Source organism: Rhea americana, unplaced genomic scaffold (genome assembly GCF_003343005.1).
Source record: "Rhea americana isolate MKP2758 unplaced genomic scaffold, rheAme1 scaffold_2, whole genome shotgun sequence".
NCBI classification, from domain to species: Eukaryota; Metazoa; Chordata; class Aves; order Rheiformes; family Rheidae; genus Rhea; species Rhea americana.
Window position 1 is genome coordinate 13,718,889 of NW_028186149.1, and position 25,829 is coordinate 13,744,717.

At 44.7% G+C, this 25,829-nt stretch overlaps 1 protein-coding gene across 2 annotated transcripts in view; it reads left to right on the plus strand.

The window, feature by feature from the left end:
• Nucleotides 1–14,210, plus strand: part of LRRC8D (leucine rich repeat containing 8 VRAC subunit D) — a 39,423-nt gene extending 25,213 nt beyond the window's left edge. The window contains exons 2-3 of one of the 2 annotated variants that reach the window (XM_085303533.1): nucleotides 7,705–8,013; nucleotides 9,550–14,210. In XM_085303533.1, coding sequence (XP_085159659.1) covers nucleotides 9,552–12,122 — 2,571 coding nt within the window. In that variant the 5' untranslated portion in view covers nucleotides 7,705–8,013; nucleotides 9,550–9,551 and the 3' untranslated portion in view covers nucleotides 12,123–14,210. The remainder of the gene's footprint in view (nucleotides 1–7,704; nucleotides 8,014–9,549) is intronic. The other variant, XM_085303532.1, reaches the window with a different exon arrangement.
• Nucleotides 14,211–25,829: the final 11,619 nt, after the last annotated feature.

The following is a 25,829-nucleotide window of genomic DNA, read 5'->3' on the forward strand; positions in this document are numbered from 1 at the left end:
CAACCTCAAACCCGTGGGAAGGAGTATGGCTAAATATATATGAATGTTGTAAACACAAATGGATTTATCTGGACATACTGTTAAGCCTTTTCAAAGATAACAGTGCATTAAAAAGGTTAAGTTTGATTATACTCTTAATCATGCTATTACTCTGCTTTTTCTATCTTCTTCTGGAGGCCTGATGATTTTGGTTTTCTTGCTCTGCATTTTACAGCCATGAACACGCTTGTTATTGCCTAACAAATAATTGGGTTTAGCCAGTAAGCCATGTGGGGCTCGCTCTCCGCTGCAGAGCACACAGCGCAGAGGTTACAATTCCAGCTGGAGCACTGGGGTCAAATCATAATTTAAATATTTACTATTTCTATATTTAATTTGGAGGCTGTCTGGAAATGTTGGTGCTGGTGAATGGCAGCAAGCAACACAGCTAAGCCTTACCCAAACCTTTTTGCCGAGTTGGAAGCTTGCTTGCTAGAGTAGGAAGGCTGCGGTCCTAGGAAAGACAAGAAGTCTTTCAGAACAGTATTTTAATTCAACATTTTGAATGGGATTTTGAGAAAATACATCATAAAAAGGAGGGAGGTGATCTGAACCCATCAGCAAAATCTCATAACTTGAAAATGTGTGGTAATATAATTCCTTTTTCTGTGTAAGTACCAAGATTGAAGTACACGCCCTGAACCAAGCAATTATGGGGCTAGGTGGACTTAAGTAAATAGCTTACCTCTTAAAGACTGCAGCTTAAGTTTAGAAGAGGAAGAAGGGATTTACGGAAGTTCACTATATTTCCTTGAGGATAAATGCTTCAACTGCAGGCATTTTTCCTGGCGTGAACCCAACAGAGGTTCAGCTGTTGGAAGCTTGGCAGGAGCGTGGTAACATTAATAAGTCATCCTTCATCTGCTGATCACAAAGGGGTTTGCGTGGGAAATCGTCGTCGTTGCCCATCTGACGGGGTGGCCAAAGCAGAGGAGACCTCTTTGCTTGCTAAGGAGCAGGTAGGGTTGGGGCGGGCGCTCTGCCGCTGAGCAGGTTTCCCRGTGCCCGCCTGGGGGATCCCAGCTGCTCACGTTATCCCGGGGCTAGTTGTCCCGAGCCGTTGCTCTACAGCTAGCCCACGGCGTGAGYGAGGCAGCGACCCCTTCTCCCTGGGGGGGACAGGAGTCTGCAGGATGTTTAAACAGGAACACAGCTTGAATTTTGTCCCACAACAAAGTGGAGAGACTACTTACTGGCAAATTGAGGATGTAGCCTGTTTAGCGTGTTGCGAAGTTGCTTTTYTGGCCAAGGCAGCTCCCTGGTGGGTGGGAGGGAAGGCCGGAGCGGGTCTGTGCGAGGTGGCRTTGCAGCGCGCTGACGGAGCAGCTTCTCGGCTGCACGGCCGCACTTGGAGCCGCGCTGGCGGCGGAGAGGTGCCGGCGGGCCTGGGGGAGCTGTGGTGGGAGGGCAGGAGGTGGATGCCCACGCTGCGGCGGTGCGGGGGGCCGTGGTGTTTGGTTTAATTCCAGCGGGACCTTTCCTAGATCGCTTGTAGCTAATGGACGCGGTGGAAGTGTTGCTGCAGGTACTTCGAGCAGCATTTCACGTGTGCGCAAGTGGCGCGTCTGAAGCGGCAGTTTAACGCGTAACCCGGCGAGAGCGGCTGCGAAGCGCCGGGCCGGCTCCCGCGAGGCCGGGAGCCGCAGACCGCGTCCCGCTTGGGCCGCTTGCTGCGCGCTCGGCTCTCCAGCGCCGGGACCGCGCGTTAGATGTCCCAGCGCAGCATCGCTGGCGCTGCCGTTGATGGCGAAGAGAAGTTATTTTCGTGGAAAATAACTGAAGTGACTCGGTAAACCTTCTCCCACTCTGCTGTGCGTTGGTCTAGAAATYGGGTAAACCTAGACTTGCTCTTCAGAGGGGCTGTTAACAGCAAGATGAACTTCAGTGATGCTTTTCTTTTTCTTTGGTAGACCTTCCTTCCTAATCTTTAGGCATCCTTAAGGTAAAGTTAAAGGTACTAGTGTCTCTGGTAGTAAGATTTGCCGTCTTACAGGCCGTGGCTTAAAATCCCCAAACGAGCAACTCGGAGCCAGGCTCCTCCTCGCGCGGCGCTGGAAGGCGCCCCGCGCCCCCGTGAGCCCCGAAGCAGGCGAGGCGGAGGCGGGCAGCGGGTGTCGCCGCGCGGCGGCGGGGAGTGTTTTCCGGAGGAGTCGCACGAGCTGCCGAGTGCAGTGTCAGCTCCGGCTGAGGCGGCGGCACGTATCAAACTTCACAGCCATGCGGGCTTAAGTAAAAGGAAATTTAAATAACGTTTTAGGGTCTAATACATCTTTGAAGTGTTCTGTTTTCCAGATTTCTAAATTAAAAATATATAATTTTGTTAGGTTTTTTTTTCCTCTTCTGATCTTTTTAATGATTATTTTAATTGTATCTCCGTTGCTCATTGATAAAAAGCAACCTCTAGGGAATAGAATTACCCGATGTGCTTTTATTTTGGTGCTGCTCGCTTTGCATCTCGATAAATTCCGCGAGTGTTGTGGTCTGGAGAAGCCCCAGATGTTTAGTGTGTGTTCCTGCCATCCTGATAGTGGTGCTGAAAACACTGCCGGTTTATCCCAGTCAAAAAGATAGGAGAGCAGCAGGTTTTGAAATGCTGAAGGGATTAACTGTTTCATGCTTGACTGTGAACAGCGATGGTGGTTTCTTGGCTGGTTGTGACCTTCAGTTACGGCGCAGCTCCRTGTTGGCACAGGTTGAAGCAACCACAGAAACTTCCAGTTGTGTCTGAAGTTGAGTGAAAGAGCTTGGCGTTGAGCTGTCGGCCTTGCACATACCGATTAACCTCTGACTTCTCGGTGTTGCCGCTTTGGGTTTGCATTAGGAATTCTGTGGAATGAGATACAAAACGTGCCCGCTTTGCTCCAGCCTGGTCCGATAAAACAGCAGGTCCTTTGCTTGGAATTTGGTCCCGGCCCTCGCGCCGCCGTTCCGCGCCCTGGAGCCGCGTCGCTGCAGCAGCGCTCGGCGGCTTGGAGCGGGCGCGCGCGCGTGCACGCGTGCAGGACGGGGTGCGCGCGGCGCACGCCCGGCCGTGTCTCCTGGTTTCCTGCGTGTTGTCTTGCTAGGCGGTTTGCTTTGTAATTACAAGTTGCCACGTGGCTAGCTGACTGGAAGCGGGACGCGCAGTGTTGCGATAGCCTGCTCCTTGCCAGCTGGAGACCTACGCAGCGGCATGGCCCAGGACCTCTCTGTCTGCTCCTGTTCCTAGGTCAAAACCAGGCGGGTCGTATTCGGAAGGGTCCTGACTTTCGCCCTGGAGCCTGAAGATAAATGTGAATAAAACCTTAAGCTTGTGCTGGTGGTCAGAGCAGCCGCCCGAGGGCGCGGGAGCTGCTCGTCCGGGCGCGGGGAAGGCCGAGCGGTGCCCGGCGAGCGGCGGGTGCTCGGGGAGCTGGTCAGAAACGCAGCGCCGGGCTTCGATTATAAAAGTGGTCCCTAAACGGGCCTCCCTGATGGTGCCTTACGGCAAGGGAAGGGTGAGATACGATCGGAGAGTTTATTGTCAGGGGAATTATGGCCACYGATACTATTTTTTAAATACCGTCACCCGGATTACAAAACCGCCTGTGTAGGAGTGATGTATAGCACTAGACCTTCAAAGAGCTGGTAAACAAGGAAGATTCAGTGTAAACACTAAAATAGCAGGATCCAAAAGTGGGTTAGAAGATTATACAACCAGAAGAAGTCCAACTCTGAAAGGCAGAAAAAAAATGTTTTCTGTGCAACTAATCTTTGTAAATGGGTACTGATCTGATCTTGGTTATGTAAAACAAGACTCTTACTGCTGACTCCAGTTTACTGAAGTTTAACATTTCCCTATGCAGCCTGAAACATCAGGTTTTGATCACTTACTATTTACTGAATTACTCTCAGTTTGGTCAGTGTTGTTCATAAAACAAAAAAAAAAAAAAAGGGTATGTTCTCCAGTTCGGGGAATTTATTTACAGTCTATCTCACAGAAATTAAATATTAAAAATTTCCCTTTAGGGGAAAGTCCAAAACTATGGTTGTGCAGTTTGGGACCAGGATGCGAGTGGAGGGGTTGTTTATGGTTGGTTTGTGTTTTTATGATTATCATTTTAAATAATGAGTTTATGAATGGTGCCAATTAATATTGCTCCTCCTTAATCTTTTAARTATGTTATCAAATAACAGCATCTTCCTTCTCTGTCTTCTCTCTTCTCTAGCCTCTTCTTTCTCTCTCTCTASACACATACACACACTCAAGTTCCTCAGTTGGATATTTTTTCTCTRTATGAAATCTCCCTTCAGCTTTGCTGTACTACCTTTCTCCTTATTCAGTTAGCACTGTTAGGCCAACAGTGCATCCTGGGATAACTGAAGTAGTACCTACAGGTTGCCATGCAATTGATTTTGAGAAAGTGAAAATCATAGGAATAAACATCCTGCCCCACAGGAGCTGGCTTAGCCCCCGRGATCTGGCCAGCCAGAACAGTAACGCTGTGCTCCGTCGGGGGAGCCGAAGAGCTACCCACATCTTGCAGGTTGATCTAAAACTAATGGAACTGGATGCTATCATATCTTCTGGACAGTGGTTTTAGGGAAGAAACAGTGAGTAGAAATTCTTGTCATTCTGATTTGGAGGTGGAGGGAGAAAAAAAAGGGGGGGAAATCATCTTCCTTCTGGTTCTTCATTTGAAACTTGTGTGGGGTCGTCCTGAGACAAAAACTCCAATCAGGAAGTATCTGATCCCCAAAATCTCACTGCAGTTCTTGCACGCTGGCRTTACGTATGTTCTGCAGCACCTTCAGTCGCTGAAGTAGCGTATGGTGCATTTCTTCACGCAATGTTACCCGGGCTTTTGTGGGAATAGGGGCACTCCGCGCACAAACCCGTGTTTAGCCGAATTTTGGGTTTTGTTTTGCAGTRTGTTACGAGATCAGAGAAGCCGTAGCCTCAGTTATGCCTAAAGCTGGGTCGGTAGCTTGAGTCCTGTCGGAGTAAAGCCCAATAGTCAGTCCCCCATGGAGTAAAGCAGTAGAGAGTTAACTTCCTTTTTTCAGRCACTGCTGCCTCTCTCCAGCTGCCCAGAGGCAGCACCTCAGCTGACATACTAGGAGCTGCCGACTAGGCTACCAAAGGTTGTTATATTCTCAGCTACAGTTGCAGGGACAATTTTCCCCCTATTACTATTAGGTTCCCAAACCTACTGGCGCCTTGGTTAAGCCTCCTCCGGTTCGTTTTAAACTTCTGTTAATCTCAGAAACTTATTAACCAATGCAGGTGATGAATTCATCTCTGTGTTTCAGGATGCATACATTCATTTCTTCTCTTTTCTGAATGACTATCTGCATTATTTTGCAAGCACTCAGGGYTCTCCTTACATTAGATTCTGTGGGAAGGAAAATAGAAAGATAGCGCCGTCCTTTTGATCTTTGCAGATTGTCTGTGAAGCCGTTGACATTCACTGTGTCCTGCGTAGGAGGAATCTCATAATCCGTTCGTATCAAATTGAAGTCTAATTTTCTGTCTTAATAGGACATAGCAGAAATAGAAAAACAAAGGAATTAAAATCATTAGTGGAAAGAGAAAATATACAGAGGAAATAGATTTAAACCTATGGTGACTCGATCAAAAGTAAGCAAGCAAAGCCTTTTAGTTATGGGAAAACTTTTTTTCTCCTTAATTTCCTGTGGGAAGGGAAAAACTAATTTTGTTCATAGCAGCACTTTTTTGTTTTTGACTAGAAATGTTTTTTGTTGTTTTTTAGAAAATTCTTGACCAGTGGCAAGGCTAACCCAAGAATCTTTTTGTTTTCTGAGACAAAGTAGGCTTGTTCAGAGTCTTGGGAACCTGAAAGTTAAACAAGAGATTTATGTGCTGTGATCCTGTTTTTATTTRTTTAACTTTGATTTTGCTTTAGCTTTAAATATGCTCTTAAAACAGGAGGGCCAGTGAATTACAGGAGAAGACAGATGAACTTTTTAGCAGTAAGTACAGGAAGAAGTAGGATGCAAATAAACATTAGTGTGACATACCAATCTGCTGCTTCCTTTTCCTCTAATTTTTATATTTAAGCTAGAACTTCACTAAAAATTCACTAGGTTAATGACATTCTGAAGTCTTCGTATTACAGCTTTTAAGACTAATGAAAGGATTATAATTGGTAAATAGTATGATTTATGAAATTAATGCTTAGCTTTGCTGATTTAGCTTGGGCCTGTAACTTGGAACAAATGTAACGTTGTCCTTGTCGGTACTCATTGCAATTGCAGTTGTTTTTATATTCTGTTTTCACTGTTATGTTTCAGTTTTTGAACTAAAATCTAGGGGAAGCTTGCCTTAAAATATGTTCCCTTTTATGGTGGATGTGCACATATTTGTGTTATATTGGATCTTGTTAGAAAACATTAAGACTTACTTTATATACCTGAAAAATAAATAAAGTGGTTTTGGTTCTAGACCTTCATATAATATTAGCAATGAAAAGGGAATTAGTACTTCTGTGCTTTCAGGATTTAACTGTTTTTCCTCTTAAGATCTTGGGAGGTAGCAAGAACAAAATGGCACTTCGAAACAGCTGCTTCGTTTGGGCCAAAGAATTTTTTTTTTTTTTCCGGGAGAGAGAATCCACCGAGCTGGTAGCTGTGGGTAATGGGTCTGGAGCTAGGAGTGGTTAGTGTTGTCCTAGAGAGTTATCCATGGTGCAGAAGTGGAGCCAAAAGGGCTGGGAGCTGTAAGGGCTATTTGGTAAAAGGAAAGAACTTCCTTATTCTGTGCAGTTACGCAGCCTTGTACAKCATGCTGTCATGGGCTTGAATTAAAATCTGTGCTGAACTAAAAACTTAAACCTGAACTAAAATATGCCATCTTTCAAAAGAGAATGTGTCCCCTGAATTCTGTATTGGGTATTGCAAGTTACTTCTTTTCCAGGGCCACTGTTTCCTAGTTTGGGTTTTGGTGCACTGAGATCTAGACAATGTTCTACTGAGCTACAGGTTCCTCTCAGCACCTTTTGAACCATGAGGGCTAAGATAAATGCCTGCTTTTATCACGAAAAATCAGACATCTTGCCTTTTCAACTGCGTAGTGTTTTATGTTCTTCAGGTACCTGCTTAAAAACTATTTGCATCATTTTTCYGAATAAAACGTACATTGGCCTTGAGGAGAAAAGTCTGATGATAGTGATTGTGGTGTTCTGTGTGCTTAGACACAGATTAAAATTTAAATACAATTTTTCTCTTACTACCCAGTCATCATTAGGATTTACCATGAAACTGCAATCTCAATCTGGCCCCCTTAAAGGAAGACAAAAATTAGTGGTGAAAATACTTTCATTCTAATCCAAATAGTATTCCAGGCAGTAGGACTGAATAGCACATTTTAAAAGTTGTAAATAGTTAAATTTGACATTGGAAGAGAAAACAAAACAAAACAACACTGTATTAGATCTATAGTTCGGAATACCTCCAAGTAACTTAATATTTTGACTTCTCCTAGGCACTTCCTAGATGAGCAACAGCCAAACTGCCAGAATAAAGTTAACTTTTATAGTTAATAATTACGTGAAGTTAAAGATTGATAAACTGAATGAGAAAGTTAATGGAGAATACATAAAATATATTTACAGCTCGTCAGCCAGAATGTGTCTTACACTGTGTGTAGGTTTTAGGTTTTGATTTTGATTTTTTTTTTTTTTTTAGGCTCAGAGCATTTAAATACTTCAGATGTGTGGGAAGGGAAGCCTGTTTTCAGTTCCTGGAATTGATTTTGCTAACTAGAAGATCTGTCTCGCTTATATGACACACACAATTTTCAACAGTAATATCACAAAGGGCTTTTTTGTGTTTTATAACTGCTAATCTCGCCAAAACAGCAGTTCTTCTGTGARTGTCAGTGACTTGAAAGACACGACGTGTTTGCAGCCTTGACCGYGGTACTTGGAAGTGTAAAGCTCCTGTTGCATCGCGCTGGCTACAGCCTAGCTAAGAGGATTACACTAGCTCTACCAGGTTTCCTAACCTTTTCTGAAATCTTTTTTTGTTTATGAGAGGCAGAAGTCTGATAGAGGTGTTTTTTCTTAGCTGTTTTTATTGTTTTGTTGCTAGAATTGTTGTGTGCTCTCCCATCTCTTTTCCATTATTTTAGCTGCTTAGTGCAGCCTGGTCGGCAGAGCTTGGGTTTCAGTGCTTTATCCAAGTCTTCTTGTGGCAAAAGCAAAACATCGTCTTTATTCTGTCAAAGGAATTTTGGCAAGTTGTGCCCCAGACTGCAGCGAAGTCACTTCCAACGTRATTAGCTGGTGCGAAGTTGAGCAGAAGGCTAAGGGCAGAGGGAGCGCCCCGGTGCCATGCTCGCGCCCCGACGTGCGTGCAGCCCCGGGCTTTCCTTTCGAAATGGCAAATTTGGGTCATGAGTTCAGCAGTTAAACCGATGATGTTTACCACATCCTGCATGCACAGGAAGCTTTTTTTTATTATTTTTTATTTTTTAATAGCTGATGAGTTGAATCCTCCAGATTTTGTCAGAACGAAAAGAAAGGCAAGCTATTTAAAGCTGCAGAGGCTTGGATACTCAAATCAGTTTGCCACTTCTGTCTCACAGTGCATAGTTTTAAATTCAAGTGAAAGCCTTACAACTTGCTTCCTGTAATTGCCAGGCTGTGATAGCAATCTGAAAAATATCTTCCTCCATGCTGCGGAGATGGACCTTTATTTTTTCTCTTTGTTAGTTGGGTTGGGTTTTTCTGAGGAAAGATTATTTTTTCATTAATTAAAAAAGATTCTATTTAGTACCATTTGGTCCTATAAATAGCTTATAATTGTTTCTCACTGTAAAACATGTAAATACATAAATTAAAAAAAGACTACAGTACGTTCACTTGGGCAGGGGTGCTTACGGTGAAGGAGATGGTTGCTCTGGTAGTCAGCATGGATGCTGAACAGCAAGGGGTGGAGATATTGATTGTTATTATGTTAAATAAAAAGAAATGAGAGACCTTTCTCATAATGTAACAGGCGACCTCAAATGTGCTGTGCAAATCATGAGCAAAGTGCAGAGCATTAAAAAAAAAGTGATCTATTTTGTTTAAATGCAAAATATCTTTTAAAAATCAATGTTAATGCTGAGTTTCATGTTTTCAAAGACTCAAGCAGTCATTTTTATAGACTCTGACTTTGAGCATTGTAGCCAGTTRCTGCTGTTCATGTTCTTAAGATACATCAGCTACAGCATTTTACCTTTCAGATATTTTACTTGCCCAGAGCAGGCCTTGGTGCTTACCACTATGAAGTGGTAAAGGTATACAAATACAATCTGGCCTGAAATGAGCAACTACCTGTTTTAATGCTGACAAAATGGATCATTTCAGCACATAACCATTGAAATAACCCTYCTGAGTGGAATGATGGGCAATGCAGGGCATGCAGAAAATATAACAAACACACAAACCTTTTGATGGTCTCTATGTCATGGTGCAGTTGTTGTTAAATAGTAACATAATCTGTTCACTAASCAACAATGCTGATTTTGTTTTTGTTTTTTTGTAGGAATGTTTACCCTTGCAGAAGTTGCATCGCTTAATGACATTCAGCCAACCTATCGTATCTTGAAACCATGGTGGGATGTATTTATGGATTATCTAGCTGTTGTTATGTTAATGGTTGCTATTTTTGCTGGAACCATGCAGCTGACCAAAGACCAGGTGGTCTGCTTGCCAGTTTTGCAGTCTACTGTAAATTCAAAAGCACAACCTGGCACATCAGGGAAGGCTGACGTTACCACTGTTGAAACAACCACTGCTCAAGGAGAAGAAGCATCAATGAGAACGGTTTCCTTTGGAAGTGCCCCTACTGTAACACCTGATGTACCTCTGAGCAGAGCTACCTCTTCTCAGTATCAACCGACTGAATCAGGTCAGGAGCTGAAGAAAGAGCAGAAAGATTCTTTAGGCCGTAAAACCAATTTGGATTTTCAGCAATATGTATTTATTAACCAGATGTGCTATCATTTGGCTCTTCCTTGGTACTCAAAATATTTTCCCTATCTTGCTCTCATTCATACTATTATTTTAATAGTCAGTAGCAATTTTTGGTTCAAATATCCCAAGACTTGCTCAAAAATAGAGCATTTTGTGTCCATATTGGGGAAGTGCTTTGAGTCCCCATGGACTACAAAAGCATTATCTGAAACGGCATGTGAGGACTCTGAGGAGAACAAACAGAGGATAACTGGTGCCCAGTCCCTACCTAAGCATGTTTCCACTAGCAGCGATGAAGGAAGCCCAAGTGCCAGCACTCCCATGATAACAAAGACTGGCTTCAAATTTTCGGCTGAAAAGCCAGTGATCGAGGTTCCCAGCATGACTATTTTAGATAAGAAAGATGGAGAGCAAGCCAAAGCACTGTTTGAGAAAGTCCGTAAGTTCCGGGCCCACGTGGAGGACAGTGATTTGATTTACAAGCTCTATGTTGTCCAGACTGTCATTAAGACTGTCAAGTTCATCTTTATTCTCTGCTATACTGCAAACTTCGTCAACGCCATTAGTTTTGAGCACATCTGCAACCCGAAAGTGGAACACCTGATTGGCTACACGCAGTTTGAGTGTACACATAACATGGCTTACATGCTAAAGAAGCTGCTTATCAGCTATATTTCTCTCATTTGTGTCTATGGTTTTATCTGTCTCTACACACTCTTCTGGCTGTTTCGAATACCTTTAAAAGAATATTCCTTTGAAAAGGTCAGAGAAGAAAGTAGCTTCAGTGATATTCCTGATGTCAAAAATGATTTTGCATTTCTTTTGCATATGGTAGACCAGTATGATCAGCTGTATTCTAAGCGATTTGGTGTCTTTTTGTCAGAGGTAAGTGAGAACAAGCTACGGGAAATTAGTTTAAACCATGAATGGACTTTTGAAAAGCTGCGGCAGCATGTTTCCCGTAATGCCCAGGAAAAGCAAGAGCTGCACCTCTTCATGCTGTCAGGGGTCCCTGATGCAGTGTTTGATCTGACAGATCTGGATGTCTTGAAACTGGAGCTGATTCCTGAAGCAAAAATCCCAGCCAAAATCTCCCAGATGACAAATCTTCAGGAGCTTCATCTGTGTCACTGCCCTGCGAAGGTCGAGCAGACTGCCTTCAGCTTCCTCCGGGACCACTTGAGATGCCTTCATGTGAAATTCACAGATGTTGGAGAAATTCCTGCGTGGGTGTATTTGCTAAAAAACCTCCGTGAATTGTACTTGATAGGCAACTTGAACTCTGAAAATAATAAAATGATAGGGCTTGAATCTCTCAGAGAGTTGAGACATCTTAAAATTCTCCATGTGAAGAGCAACTTGACCAAAATTCCCTCCAATATCACAGATGTGGCACCACATCTAACAAAACTAGTCATTCATAATGATGGCACTAAGCTTGTGGTACTGAATAGCCTTAAGAAGATGATGAATGTTGCTGAGTTGGAACTACAGAACTGTGAACTGGAGAGAATTCCCCATGCCATCTTCAGTCTCTCTAACTTACAGGAACTGGATTTAAAGTCAAATAGCATACGCACAATTGAAGAAATCATCAGTTTCCAGCACTTGAAAAGGTTGACTTGTTTAAAGCTGTGGCACAATAAAATAGTCAACATTCCTTCCTCCATTACCCATGTAAAGAACTTGGAGTCACTTTATCTCTCCAATAATAAACTCGAATCCTTACCAGCCGCAGTGTTCAGTTTACAGAAACTTAGATGTTTAGACGTAAGCTACAACTCAATTGCAGTGATTCCGATAGAGATAGGTTTGCTTCAAAATCTGCAGCATTTTCACATCACAGGAAACAAAGTTGATGTTTTGCCAAAACAGTTGTTTAAGTGTGTTAAATTGAGGACTTTGAGTCTGGGACAAAACTGCATTACCTCAATCCCAGAGAAGGTTGGTCAGCTGCTGCAGCTAACTCACCTGGAACTGAAGGGAAACTGCTTGGACCGTCTGCCAGCCACGCTGGGGCAGTGTCGGCTTCTTAGGAAAAGCGGGCTTGTTGTGGAGGATCACCTCTTTGACACTCTGCCTTCAGAGGTTAAAGAGGTATTGAATCAAGACACAAGCATTCCCTTTGCTAATGGGATTTAAGTGGAGGTGAAGCACTCGAGTTACTGACTTCCAAATAGCAAATGCTAAAAAGTGGGGGTACTGTAAGATGATGCATTTTAGAAACAGGAATTCCTTGGAGGGCAGGACTTACTAGCAGGATTGTAGAAGATGTAACTGAGTGTTCAGTGTTTGCAGTGTTTTAAAAGATTATTTCCCAGATTTGTGAGAGGATAAAGAACGTTAATAATCTCAATTCTTTTTTCCTTAAATTGTTTGTAACTTGGATGCTGCCGCTTTTGAATGTTTACAAATTTGCTTGCCTGCTTAAAGTAAATGATTAAATTGATGACCTTTTCTTACTATGCAAGTTGTTCTTTAAGGTCTGGATTTACTTTAGTGCATTATGGGGGAAAACCAAGGATAAATGTTGTGTACGGTATGATTCTAACAACCCTTGAAACACATGTTGATGTGTGTTGWTAGTGTTAGCCATTGTCAGCAAATACAACCGGTTTGGCTGTGCTTTGAACTGCAGTAAAGCCAACTGTTTTCCTGCATAAAGATATGTGGTTTGCATAAGGCCAAGTGTGTTTGCTGTCATCCTTCATCCCCAAGGCATCCTGTTGTTGGATGAGATTTGCTCTGCAATCCCGCGTGCTACTCCTCCGGACCTGTGAAGACTCATCCCTTTTCTGCAGTTGATCTCCCCCAACTTTCACAACATTTCTCTGTCCCGAGCAGCAACGTGGGGTAAAAAGGAGAGTACTGCCATGGGCTTTCAAATGGTGACAGTCTTGACATTTGAACTGTTTTGCAAGGTGATCTTGTAAGGTCATCAGGCAAACCTTAAGTACTTTACTGCTGATGTTTTGCTCCTCTTCGGAGTTTTCATCTGGGAAACTCGAGGCATTTTACAAGAGTCAGTGAATGTCTTGTTTTGCAGCTCTTGCTTAGGAACGGAGGTGTCTGCTCTGTTTTCTAGACAATTGGCAGAGACATAAAAGAGTTACAATTTACCTAGAAGTGATTTGGTTTTATTACCTATTACAGTGTGTCATCCACACCTGGACCCTAACAGGATCTGAAAGGATCATCCTTTCCCCCCAGGCTCCAATAATCTGATGTTTTTGATCACGTATGCACTGTTAGAAAACCTTAAATGTGTGCCAGATAGGTCATCAAGTAAAGAAAAAAGCAGACAGCAGTGAGCATGGGAATTTTTTGTTTTGTTTTATTTGACTGAGTTTGCATTGCCAGAACCATTAAAGAAATATAATTCATTAAATCTGCAGAATCATCAGTTGTAAATCTTGGCCATTTACATTCCATGTGTGCAGAAAAGAAGTACTATGCTGGGAGATGATTACATGATTACTCATGGTTTAAACACAATTCCCTATTGTGGTGTGGTCAGGACTGAACTAGTCTGTAGTTCAAGGGACTGTTCTTGCACAGAAATCCTCATGCACGGTGATTTCTACTGTAACTTCACCAGAGCTGCCCTGACTTGTACCAGCATTAACAAGGGGATAGTTTAGGCCTAAGGGCACTGAGCAGTCAGGCGCATTTCAAATTCTGCTCTTACAAATGTTGCACATTTTATTGTTAATCATTTATTGTTAATCATGCTGGGAGGACTGTTCTCAGCTGTAGGTAGCAGCCTCCAAATACATACCTGCACCATATGTTTATGTATATCAGAAGACCAGTTTATGGGTAGTGGTTTTCCCACTTCCTTGGGGCTGCAGCTCTGTATGTTCTGCATTTGCCAGCAGGTAGTAAAGTTGGGATGTTCACACTTCTGCAACACCAAACATGTTCAGTAGAATAGTTGCAGTTACTGATCTGTTGTCTGCTGGGAAATTTAGTCAATTTTGTTTTAATAAGTTAAAATTGTTAAGACTGCAGTGGATTTTTTTTTTCAAGAAACTCTTTTATGTGTTTAAATTTTTGCACATAGATCACTTTAAAATTGCTGGGCTATTGACTCTTAGAAAAACTGTGGAATATAGTGTTGGTGTATGCTCTGTATTTGCTGTTGATCATCGTTTCAGCCTCCAAGAAATTGTGTGTAGGTGGGAGGGAGAGTTGGAGGAAGACAAAGTAATTAAAATATTTAGAAAAACAGTGCTATTTTTTTCTTATTTTTTCTTAGTTTAATAGTGGAGTCACACAGAATGTGGCCATAGATTGATCTTGCTTTGAAAGCTTTTTCGTGATGTTTCTGGTACTCCTACTGTTTCAATTTACAGTTCAAAAATAAATCCATGTTTATTTAGTATGACTATGAAATATAAATTTTGGACCACAGCTGTGACAAGTTGTTAGCCAACTGTACTACTTTAGTCAACTTCCCCTGAAACAAGTGCATTTGAAAGTTGATTTCAGGCTTGTGATGCTCACTCAGCATAAACTCCATTCTTGATTTTAGGAGAATTTGAGAGTGGTAGTGGGGGTAGAACCATCTTCCCCATGTTGCCTCCCTCCACAGTCCTTCCTTCTCCTTGTGACTGTTACAGTGCTCCTGTTCTGTGCATGTCATCTGACACAGTCCTGCTTTGAATTCTTGGAAGTTTCTCTTCCATGTAAGGCATGTGAAACATTTTTGCGTATATATTTGATTTAATAAATAAGATGATTATATCTTCCTCTACTCTTTTTTATGGGGAAAAAGCGTGTTTGCATAGTAAAATCTCAGATTTCAGGTATCCTGTTTGGACTTACTCTCTGGTGCCTATAAATCTAAGGAGGAGGTATGAGGAGCTGCTCCTAGTAAATCCTGTGGGTATGGTTCCTAACTAGAATACAGCCAGACAGCAGCTGCTAATGCTGTACTTAGACCAGACTAAATGATTTGAAATGTATTTGCTTGCAGAGATACAGAATGAGAATTGCCTTCCAAGCAGCTTTGGAGGATTGAAGTTTGGGATTCCTTTGAAAAGAACTATGAAGGACTGTTAGCATCAGAGTTTCGTTATAGACGTAGTGCAAAACGCTGCATCCTCTGATGGCAATGAGCCAGTCCATTGCAGCCGCGGTGCGATGCGTTTATGGCTGCTCTRCCTCGTCTTAGGCCGAGGGCTGGCGTTCTTGCCCGTGCGTGGTGGAGCAGAGCCTGGGTGGTCTGTTTGCCCAGAAAGAATTTTTGTGACTGCATTGAAATAAAGTGGGTCTCAAGCAACTCTGTTGAAGAATCATGTTAAAAAGTGATCCTTGAGATTACAAGAACTGAGAGAACCCAGAAAAAAATCTTTTCTGTTTTTAACCTTGGTTGTAATCCCTTGCGTATGTCTGTGGATTGTTAAAATTGCTGCATGAACTCGTGATGAGTTTGTGCAGGGTTCCCTAAATGGCTGGTTATTCTAGCACTACCAAAGAGTTCTCAGTTCAGACTGTCCACTTGAGCTTGCACAGCTAAAGTCACCAAACACTGATGTTGCAAAATCCTGAGGGCTTATGCTGTGACCGATTTCCCAGGACAGCAAATTATTCCCCATGCTGTTAAAAGGAGGGAAAGCTGTGTTACTGCGTACAATTGTTTCTGTGGGAAAGATGGAGCTTTAGAGTTAAACTCAGAAATAGATTTTTGAAGCTGATATGCAAACATGCACCTGTTCCACAATAAAAGTCATGAAAGATGTCTTTTTGGGAGAGCGATGATGAAAATAATTCCTGTAATTCAGTGCGGCCTGGGTGCGGAAGTGGCAGTTCCCTCACRGTGCCCATCAACACAATGCTGCCGAAGTAAGGATCTTTAAAACCACACGAACTGGAGTTTGGCCAGGCTGCATCCCTCCCTCCCTCCCTCCCCGAAGAAAACAGCCCCAAGCCCTTTTACAGCTACAAGAGCCAGGACCTTTGTTCTGTCTTGCCTCCAACATCATGTTGCCCCTTGATGCTGGACGTAACATAGGGTTATTGGTTTAATAAGGACTGCTTGGGAAGAATGCCATCTTCTAAATTAACACCACAGTCTCTTGCAGCAAKTTTTCCAGCATAGAGCAGGTCTGTTCTCATAAACTGAAGACATGTTGTGCCCATAAACAACAAAAACTTGAACTGAGATTGGGTTGCATAGACCACTAGAAATGAATGCATGAACATGCTGTTCCCATAACCAATTCTGGGTAGTTCTGCTGTTTCAGGTCGATTTTTAAAACACATTTTTAAGACCTTTCCCCTATCGCTGTCCTGCAGTGACTCTTGAGCAAGTGCTGCTGGCGTGGAGTGAGTGGCTGGTCCCAGATGGCACTGCTGAGGCAGGGCTGGGGTGGCAGAAGAGCTGGGTGCCGTGTCCCCTGCCAAGGGTCCCCTCTGCTGGTGGCTGCCGGATTTATCTAGCTCCTCCTAAGGCATCATCTGTGGGAGATCCCGTAAGAGCCAGTGTCCTTACAGTCTTGAGAATGCTCTTGAATAACACGGGTTTTAGAAAGAAGGTATAAAATCTGGAATGAAGGTTACAGCTGCTCACACCTAGAGACTAGCATGATCCCATAGGCACCAGAGGCTTCTTTGCTACTTTTTCCTTCTGTCCCCTGTCTCTTAGACATGGCCTCAGGGTGCCTGTGTGATTTCCCTCCGTTCCACAATAAGCTCGTCTTTGCAGCGGCGCTTTTTCCAGCGTGGCCGCGCTGCAGTGGCTGCCCCCAGGCCTGGCTGCGCTGCAAGAGTGCGCCACGGGCACCCTCCTGCGCTATCGGGGTCCGGGTCTAATCTTGGAGCTGCAGCTTCCCGCCTGGGAGGGATTCTCCCTCCTCCCGCTGGCGGATGATACCCAAGCAGCACCCAGCCCTGCCAGCCTGGGGGCACTGAAGATCCTTCCCTGGCTCCYGGCCTGCCTTTCCAGGTGCTGCAGGATCAGCAGTGTTTGGGGCTAGCGGCAGCTCCTGCACAGCCCTGTGTGACACTGCTCTTCCTGCAGCCCTCCACGGGAAGGGTTTCCCGAACATTGTTTGAGTGGCAATTTCCATAGCTGCTCCCATCTGTGTCCTACTGTTGTGTTAGCCACCCCCACCTTTGTTGGAAATAGGTGTTTCTTACCTTATTTTTAAGGGATGTGGAGAGGACTTCATCATCATGTCCTCTTTACAACCCCTTCTACAGCAAATGCATTGTCAACACCCCCTGATTTTCTTCTGGTCTAGATTAAAACCAGTTCTTTCAACCTTGTTTCTTTTGTTTGTTTGTTTTAACGTTCTTGCCACTCCTATTGCTGTCTCCTGAGTCCTTGCAGTCTACCTGCAGTCTGACAAAGCTAGAGGTGCTTGTACTGGGACAGGGTCCCTCAGCCGAGGCCTCGCGGCGGGAGGCGAGCTGCACAGAGCAGTTAACCCGCACGCATCCAGAGTGCTCCTGCATGAGAAGCACCAATCCTGCGCTGTGCCTTGGCGTTTCCGAACCTGCCTGCTTACACTTGAGCGGGTGACCCTGCAGAAACCCTGACCAAGCCAACTGTCCCCCTTCCTCCACAGGAGGGGCATCCACGGGCAGTTTTGCAATATAGCTTTTGTCTGACAGTTGAACAGGGAGGAGTGCCAGGGTGTTGCACAGCCTTGGCATGCCTTCGCTCAGGGACAGGTGACTGTGCTGCTTGGCTGTGCTGTTTGCCTTCTCTGAAGTGAAAGGGAGGTATCTGAAGGTGGTGGATTCTAAGCCCTCCTAGCTCTTGTCKATCATAAGTTTTATGGAATTCTTTCCCGGTGTAGCTGCAAAGATATACTGTGGATATGAAAGGCTGGGCAAGTAGAAACTCTAGCTATGTACCCAGATTAGTAGGACTGTAAAACACAAGATAGCTGGAAAACAGGATGCCTTTAAGGACCTCAGGTTTTAATCTATGAAAATTAGGAAATGTGCTTTACTGAATGCAAAAGCAATCGTGAGTTGTAAATTGATCCCTGACATTATAGATGTTAATGTGTAATTGAGACCTGAGAAAATACCAGTATGATCTGATCCCAGCAGAATGGGATACTTCCCTAGGCCTTCTTTTACTAAAATCTGGTTAAGTAACTTGAATTTAAAATTGAGTTTGTTAAATTGATGCAAATCCCTGCTGTCCATGCTAGACCGCACTAGTATGGATGGATAATTCACACATTTCTTACCTGCAAATGTTTCTCAAACTTTGAAAGGTATTTTTCCTCATGTAATGGCTGAGTCTGTCTGTCTCTCATTGCAAATTTTACCTGTGATGCAGGCTGTGGCTCTTTTGCCCATGTGCTAGTGGTCACAAATTGCAGTATCTATTGCCTTCACTACTAGACAGAGGCCATATAAGTAGCCTGAGTGCTCTCTCTCTCTCAGTGACTGCCTTTCATTCAGTTTAGGACCAGTAAAGCTAACGTGAAGCAGTTTTGAACTAGAACTGTACAGAAGGAGAATTAATTAAATCATTTTCTAAAGTAATTAAAAGACTGCAGAATTATCATGCAGACAACACTGCTGCACCACTGTTTGAAATCTCCCTTTCTCCCAGTGCAGACAAGCTAGTCTGAAACAAAACAGGCTGTGGTTTTATGGGTGGTGTCTCTTCCATCTGAAATACCCTGGTGGACACACTTCTTCAGGGAGGCTAGGAAGGTTATTCAGTCTCTTCTGGGTGAGGGGCTAAAATTAAAAGCTAAACCAGCCTGGTTTAGACCTGAGCTAAGGAGAAATTGCAAGAACAGCTGGGAGCAGAGGTGGGCAGCTTGGGGCAAGCTACAGTTGGCCACCTTTTCCCCTGGCAGAGGAGTACAATCCCAGCCAGGGAGCTCCCAGCAGGAGCTGCCCTACAGAAGAAGTACACTAGCAATAAAAGACAAGCGCGACTTCAAAGAAAGGTATTCCAGATAACCTTTGCATGTAGACAAGTCCTTGTGCCTCTGGGGCTTTGTTTATCTTTCTGCTTGTGTTGATCAACCTCAGCTACATGTTTAACTCTGAATACATTTGTTTAATTAAGTGTTTTTAACATCCATTACTGGGCTGCTAATTGCTGACTCACCCAGAGGAGCTCTGCAGCACAAGAGATGAAGCACGGAGCACTGCTGAGCCGTCCAGACCTTCCACACCGGACTAGTTGGGGGTTCCTAAAAGGAGGGCTTCAGCCATACAGTCTGCTGCTCTCCCCTTACAGCCCCCTTACGAGGGCTGACTTGGATGAGAGTTAGGACATACAGCATGCCCTGCAGTTTTGTTAGTTTGTAGAGCAGGGCTGCTGAAAGCCTCAACAGCTTCTGCTATTATTAGTGACATGTTAGCAGTCTGATTAGCCCTGTGCAAGGCTTAAGTTCAAAGAAACCTAAAGGATGAGCAGAGAGATGCAAACTGGACTTAGGCACTGCACTTTACAGAACTACAGCAGCCCTGTGCAATGCGGGGAGATGGTGCTTGGACACTGGCTCTCCAGTTGTCCTTCTCCTCTGCTCCATAGCACATCCTCTGCTCAGTAGCTAATGGGCTGCGGTGTGAGCTGGTGCTCTACGTGTTGTAAAGGAGAGGTGGGACTATGAGGCCAGGTGGTTTCTGTGATGGTCCTGCACCAGGGCTGGAGATGCTGTGTGCAGACCTCCCTGCCACCGTGTGGTGGGAGCTGCCTGGGCAGGTTCATGAGGAGCAGGTGTATGAACGCCTTGAACCCCATGGCCATTTKCCCGTGACCTACAGAGTTGGCTCTGTTGCTGTTGGTAGTTGTGAAACTACTGTGTGTTGGACAAAAAAATAAAAACAAAGTGCAAACACTTGTTTAGCACAAGAAGAACGTTTTTTGGTGTGATGTCTTTTTGGAGGTCTTCAGCTGTGAAACTCCTTGCTACACATGCTGGGAATGCTGTTAGTTTTCCTAGGCTCAAGGAGATGGTGGGGAAATTCATGGCAGAGAAATCCAGGGTGGATACACTGAAACCATCTCTGGTGTGGCATGGCCCTGACTTCTGCTGTTTTTTGTATTTTGTGAAGCATCTCCTATGGCTGCTGTTAGGACCTCGAGGTGCTCAGACGAAGCGCTCTTGTGGAGAGCTAACGGCTGCTGGGTGATCTGTAGGCGCCGTCTTGCCTCTCTGGGTGCTTTGCTCGTACGGCGTGCGGTCGTGCCCCGGAGCGTTTGCAGCGTGCAGCTGCTAGCAGTAGACGCGAGTTAGACTCCCGGTCCTGACAGCTTTACTACAGGCTGCTTGCCGTAACTTTTTGTGATCATAAAACTAATTTCTCTGTGCTCCTCTGCCTCACGTTCTCCTGCCTCGGCAGCACGTGCCCCTTTGCCCTTTCCGGCCCAGCCTGCGGTGTTGCTCGGCACAGAGGCGCCGTCTGCCTGAACAGGACGGCCCCGCTCGGCTGCGGCACCCAGCCCGGGCGCCGGGGCCGGCCGGGCGCCGCCGCACGCCCCGGCTGCTTCGCAGCGCCYGCGCCTGGCGCCCGCCCGCCCTGCACGAGGGGCTCCGTGCTCGCCCTGCCCTGGGCTGCAGGGCTCGAGCGTGCACGGCCTCCGGGGAGGCGACGGGAAGGGGCCGGGGCCACGGCTGGCCCGGCACCCTCCGGGGCCCGGGCTCGGGCAGGAGCCGGGCGAGCGCGCCCCGCTCTGCCGTGGCTCGAGTCCTCCTCGCTCCCCGCTAGCCAGCTCCTTGCTCCACGCTCTCCCTGYGCCCGTGCCGTCCTCCTGACCCTCTGGTGCCTTCTCCTCAGAGCAGACCTCTGCCCGGCCGCTGAAACCGTGGCGGTACCTCTGGCTTGCTCCCCCGGCCTGGTTAACAGGCGCCAGACGTCACGGTGCGCGATGGGAGGGGTCCAAGCGCGGCTCGTCCGCGCGCCCGGAGGTGCCTCTCGAAGCAGCCCGAGGGAGCAGGGCAGCTCGGAGCCGGCTCTGAAGCGCAGCGGCGTAGGCAGGCTGCTCCGAGCAGAGCGGGCTCGGGCCCCGGGCGCTCGCTGCGTCGGAGACGCCGCTCTTTGCTCCGTCTGCTGCGGTCTCGCGCACAAGGCGGCAGCTGAGCGCGCCGCAAAGCTCGGGGCTGGTGACTTGCTGTTTCTAACAATTTAGGGCTCAGGCCAGGCACAGCTTGTGAGATTAATGCGAAATTACAGGGAGTTTGGAGTGAGTCCTACCACATCATGAAAAGCAAAGGAATCCTGCAGTTCAGTGTGCTGGCTGCTTGCAAGGCTGCTCGGCCGCCGCGCGCTTGAAGCTCTGGTGTATAAAGCATGGGGCTAAACGAGCTCCGTTGTCTCTAGCGTCCAAAGACCTGGGATGGTGCTTAGAGCTTAATCAAAAGCTGGGGTACAGAGCCAAGCTGCTTCTGCCCCTGGCCCCTTTTATTTATTTATTTTTTCTATTTCCAAGAGGTTTATTCTCAGTTCCTTCAGCTTTTCAACCAAAATGCTTCCGTTTTTTTTAGACACTTTCTTAGAAATGTGTACACTGCAGCTGTTGTACACAGCAGCTCCTCTTTCAACCTGCTACAAGTCTGACAAGGATCTCTGAAGTCTTTATTTTTGCTTTCCTGTGGCGCTTTTTTTTTTTTTTTTTTTTTTTTTTTTTTNTTTTTTTTTTTTTTTTTTTTTTTTTTTTTTTTTTTTTTTTTTTTTTTTTTTTTTTTTTTTTTTTTTTTTTTTTTTTTTTTTTTTTTTTGAGTTTTCTTTCTGGCAGAGCCTTTGTCATCATTAGGTTGACCTACAACATCTTTGTTGGATTAATTTTGTTGGACATACGGTATCTGAAATTGTCTTTTATATATTTCTAAATTCTAGTTATTTCACTGTGAGAAACTACAGGCTGTCCTGGAGCTGCTCAGATAAATCACTCCAGTAAACACTTTTTTTMCCCTGCCAATTAGGACCAGTAAAGAGTTTGTTTTGAGCCTTCTTCCATATTCAGATCTGATCTTAAAGCTTCCACTGACTCAGAGGACTCATTCTACTACAGCACCCTACCAGTCTGTGCAGAAACTTTTCTTCCTGAAAGATTTTTACTATACTTTTAGAGAAGGTCCCCTCTAAAATTCAGGGCTCAGATCCATGCTGTTTTGAAGGTGCTGCAATCCTGCATTAACTAATTTGCTGGCTTACTGAAACCACAGACTTGTGGGGAACATTTCTGTGCCAGGTTTTTTCAATGGGCTGTTTGTGCAGGTAAACACTGAGTGTTGTCAGAGTTGCACAATYCAGCCCTTCAGAGGCTGTAAGAATATCCTTTTACAAGCTCTAAAAGCAGGAGAAGTACCCACAATCTTTTCACTCTGCTATAGTTCTCCTCAGAAATGAAGGACTGCCTCTGTGAGGTTTACTGGGCAAACATCAGAGCTTTAAACTCCTGCAAGTGAAACTACCTCTGCTGATTTTCACTGTATAAGGAACGCCAAGAACATGTACAAATGTAGTGCAGAATGTGGGTCTTAAAATGTCATTTGGGTATAACTGCCTAAAGGGACATGAATAACAGGCAAACAAATGAGCTTCTGGCAGGAAGATTTCAAAGTCTTATGTTGTCCCTATCTCGGCTGCTCTAGTTCAGCCAGGGAAATAGCAGTGTCTAGCCCATTTAGACCTGCCCTTGTGCCTTGATCCAGAACTAGAAAGAAACCATGTGTAAGGCCATGAATGCTTTATTTCCATTCAGTGTTTTTTGCTGAAGCTTCAAGAAGAGAGACAGATAGTGCTATTAGTTGTGGTGGCTTTGTGATGTGGACACTAGCCTGCTGGGAAATGATCCAAGACCATCAATTCATTTTCATTTCCCATGCAGCAGTTAGATGGTGGAAGTATTGATTTGACCTGGGAGCTAGAACTGAGAGCACGGTAGCTACAATTGCTAATGGTTTAGCTCAGTCGGTTAGAGCGTGGTGCTGCTAATGCCAAGATTGTGGGYTCAATCCCCGTATGGGGCTATGTTGAGGGTTGGACTAGATGATCTCCAGAGGTCCTTTCCAACCTTACCATTCTGTGATGAATACACAGCTATGACCTCCTTGTGACCCAGAGCATCTGGGAAATCGCTTTAAACGGACAGCCTGTGTGTCTCCTTTGAGGTGAGAAATGGTCAATAGCATAGAGATGGTTACTCTGTACCAGCCCTCACTGGGCCAGACCAATCCTGGACAGGTGGGATATTACCTTGATTGTCACAGTCAGTTTAGGAAGTTTCTTTAATTTACTTGAAGAATTAGGCCAGGATAGGCCCTCATAGGACCTCATAGGAAACTTTAATTTCATTTTTGCCTATCATTTCTCGAGTCCTCAGGTGAACATAATCTGGGAAGACCTGAAGGTTTGATTCAATACTCCAAATTCTACAGCTGATGTCCTCAACAATCCTGTCACACATTCAATAGCAGTCTGTTTTATGTGCTTTACATATATACATGAGGATCTCTGTCCTTTTCACGTGAGGTACATGTATATTCCAAGAGAGAGTATGATCACAATTCAGGGAGATATTCCAGTGCTGCTTTTAACTTGGCTGGTCTGACTAGCAGTGGGATGGAATGACGTCAGTGAGGGATCCTGAGACTCTGTACATTTTCAAGTGCCTGTAATAACACCTTCACTAGTATTGCTGGGCCATGACTACACACACAGCAACTCCCCACCTTCACTTGCTAGTAGATGGCCTTGATTCTTCATGCTTCTGATGCAGAGGAATTTTGCAATTTTTTTTGTGTAGCTTGAGTTCAAATTGGTATTTTGTTTTTCTGTGAGTGATGCTTTTCCTCTTGTCCCCTGGCATATATCTTGGAGAGTTTATATATCTTAATAAAATTTTGCAAAGAGAAGGGGAGGCACTGCCCAGAAGAAAGGAGAAAATGGAACAAAATGATGTAAACTTCCAGAAATAACATGTAAACCAATTTTTTTAGGTAGTGCTGAAAGCCTTTTCTAGATAAACAAATTCACTATGTTTGTAGTCATATAGTGAAAAGACAGAACAATAATTTGAGTGTTTTCTAGGAAATCCCCCTACCCAAACTATAAGCTTTCCAGACACTGCCACTATCAGGGGTCACATGCAGTCCTGAAGGAAGACTATGGCTAGAGGTGTTCCAGAGGTAGGACTAGGATGGCCCCTTACAAATGCCATCTGATGAATCACACTTTTCTGAGGTGGTTGTGGAGCAATCCTTGGCTCAGTCTCTAAATTCCACTGTTAGGAGCACAGCACAGGAAAATTTCCCTTTTCTGCCTTGTACATAAAACGAAGAGAAAGCTAGAGCTGGCTTAGCACACATCAGTTCCTGAGGAAGCCGTCTCGCACATGAGCTCTGAAACACTCAGGAGTTTGAGCTGGCCTTTGTACGTGGGTGAGATCTAGGTAATCAAAGCTCTTGCATCTAGTTTCAGGTTTTAGACACAGTATGTGCATTTCCAAACCGCTGGTATTCTGCATGCAGGTACGTAGCAGAAGGCAATTCAGATTGCTTAGAAGAGTCCTGGCACTCTGAAAATGGCTCCGGAAATCTGGGACTAACATCTTGCCAAATCTAATTTTTTTCATTTGTTTTTGTGCCTGTCATGGGGRAAAAAAAAAGCACATATCTCTTGTGCTCATAGATCCCTGCTAGCTCCCTTGTAGCTGCTGGAAGCATGACTGACAAAGAACAGAGAGAAAGAAAGACCTCATCTCAACCATAGGAAAGATTTTGGTTGGAGCACATAACAAAGTCGGTCCATCAGTCCTCAAGTACCATGGAGGAAATGTCAACAAACATGGTGATCCTCACCCCAGTGAGTGTGCTCAGGCTGTAGATAGTATCTCTACACTTGTGCCAGAACTTAAGATCCAGAGTAAGACTGGCAACGGAGGAGGATGAGGAAGCAAAAGCTGATAATGAGCAGAGGCTTTCATATCTTTTCCTGGCCAAGAATCGCGCACTGTGCTTGCGCTCAGTGCATGCAGCTGTCTCCTGGCAAGACTGAGTCTGGCTGCAGAGCAGAGCAGGCACATGCCAGGACAGACCTTATTTTTCTCACCTCAGAGTTAAGCTTCTCATAGGAAGTTGTGGTGGACAAGAGCACTCTGTCAGTCATAACCTGGCTTGTCCCCATGCCTCGCTGGAGATTGCTCCCCTGGTTGCTAACTCATGTGGAAAGTGTTGTCAGGGGCTTATAGGGGGCACAACAATGCTGTGGCCTCCTACAGTGAATAAACTCACCCTGTGCCTCAAGACCAAGGCTCCAAAGAGCGCTTAATAACACAGTTACTGAATTAATAGTATGTGCAATCATCACATGTTTTGCAGAAATAAGAGTGTTTGGATGTAAAGCTCCTCAGTGAAGAGTAATTCAAAGTACAGCAAATGCAAAACACAGTGAAGCYTTTATTTTGAGCATTAAATTCTTTGAAAAAGGTGATCCAGTACAGGTGCAGTATATGCAGGGTTTATGGTTAAGTGTTGTGTAAATTTTTGTCATCCTTGAAGTGAATGGGAGATAGCCTGCATGCAGTGTGAGAGAGACTGGGTATTTTCTTCTCTTAAACATTTTAAAAGATTTGTGTGTATGTTCTCTGTTTTGGCAAAACTATGCAGTGATTCCTCTATAAAATGTCAGTAACCTGCAAATAAATTATTGCCTTAAAGCTTGTCTATATGCTACTGTACACACTACTATATCATAAATCTGCAAAATCAGATGGCAATTTTCCCTTCCTATGCTACAGGATAATACCTGCTGCAGACCAGCTCCTTCAGTAGCACTTATGAACATAACACAATTTAATGAAAAAAAAAAGCTGAGCACTCTCATGGCAGGATATACTGGGCCATTGGGAAATTATTC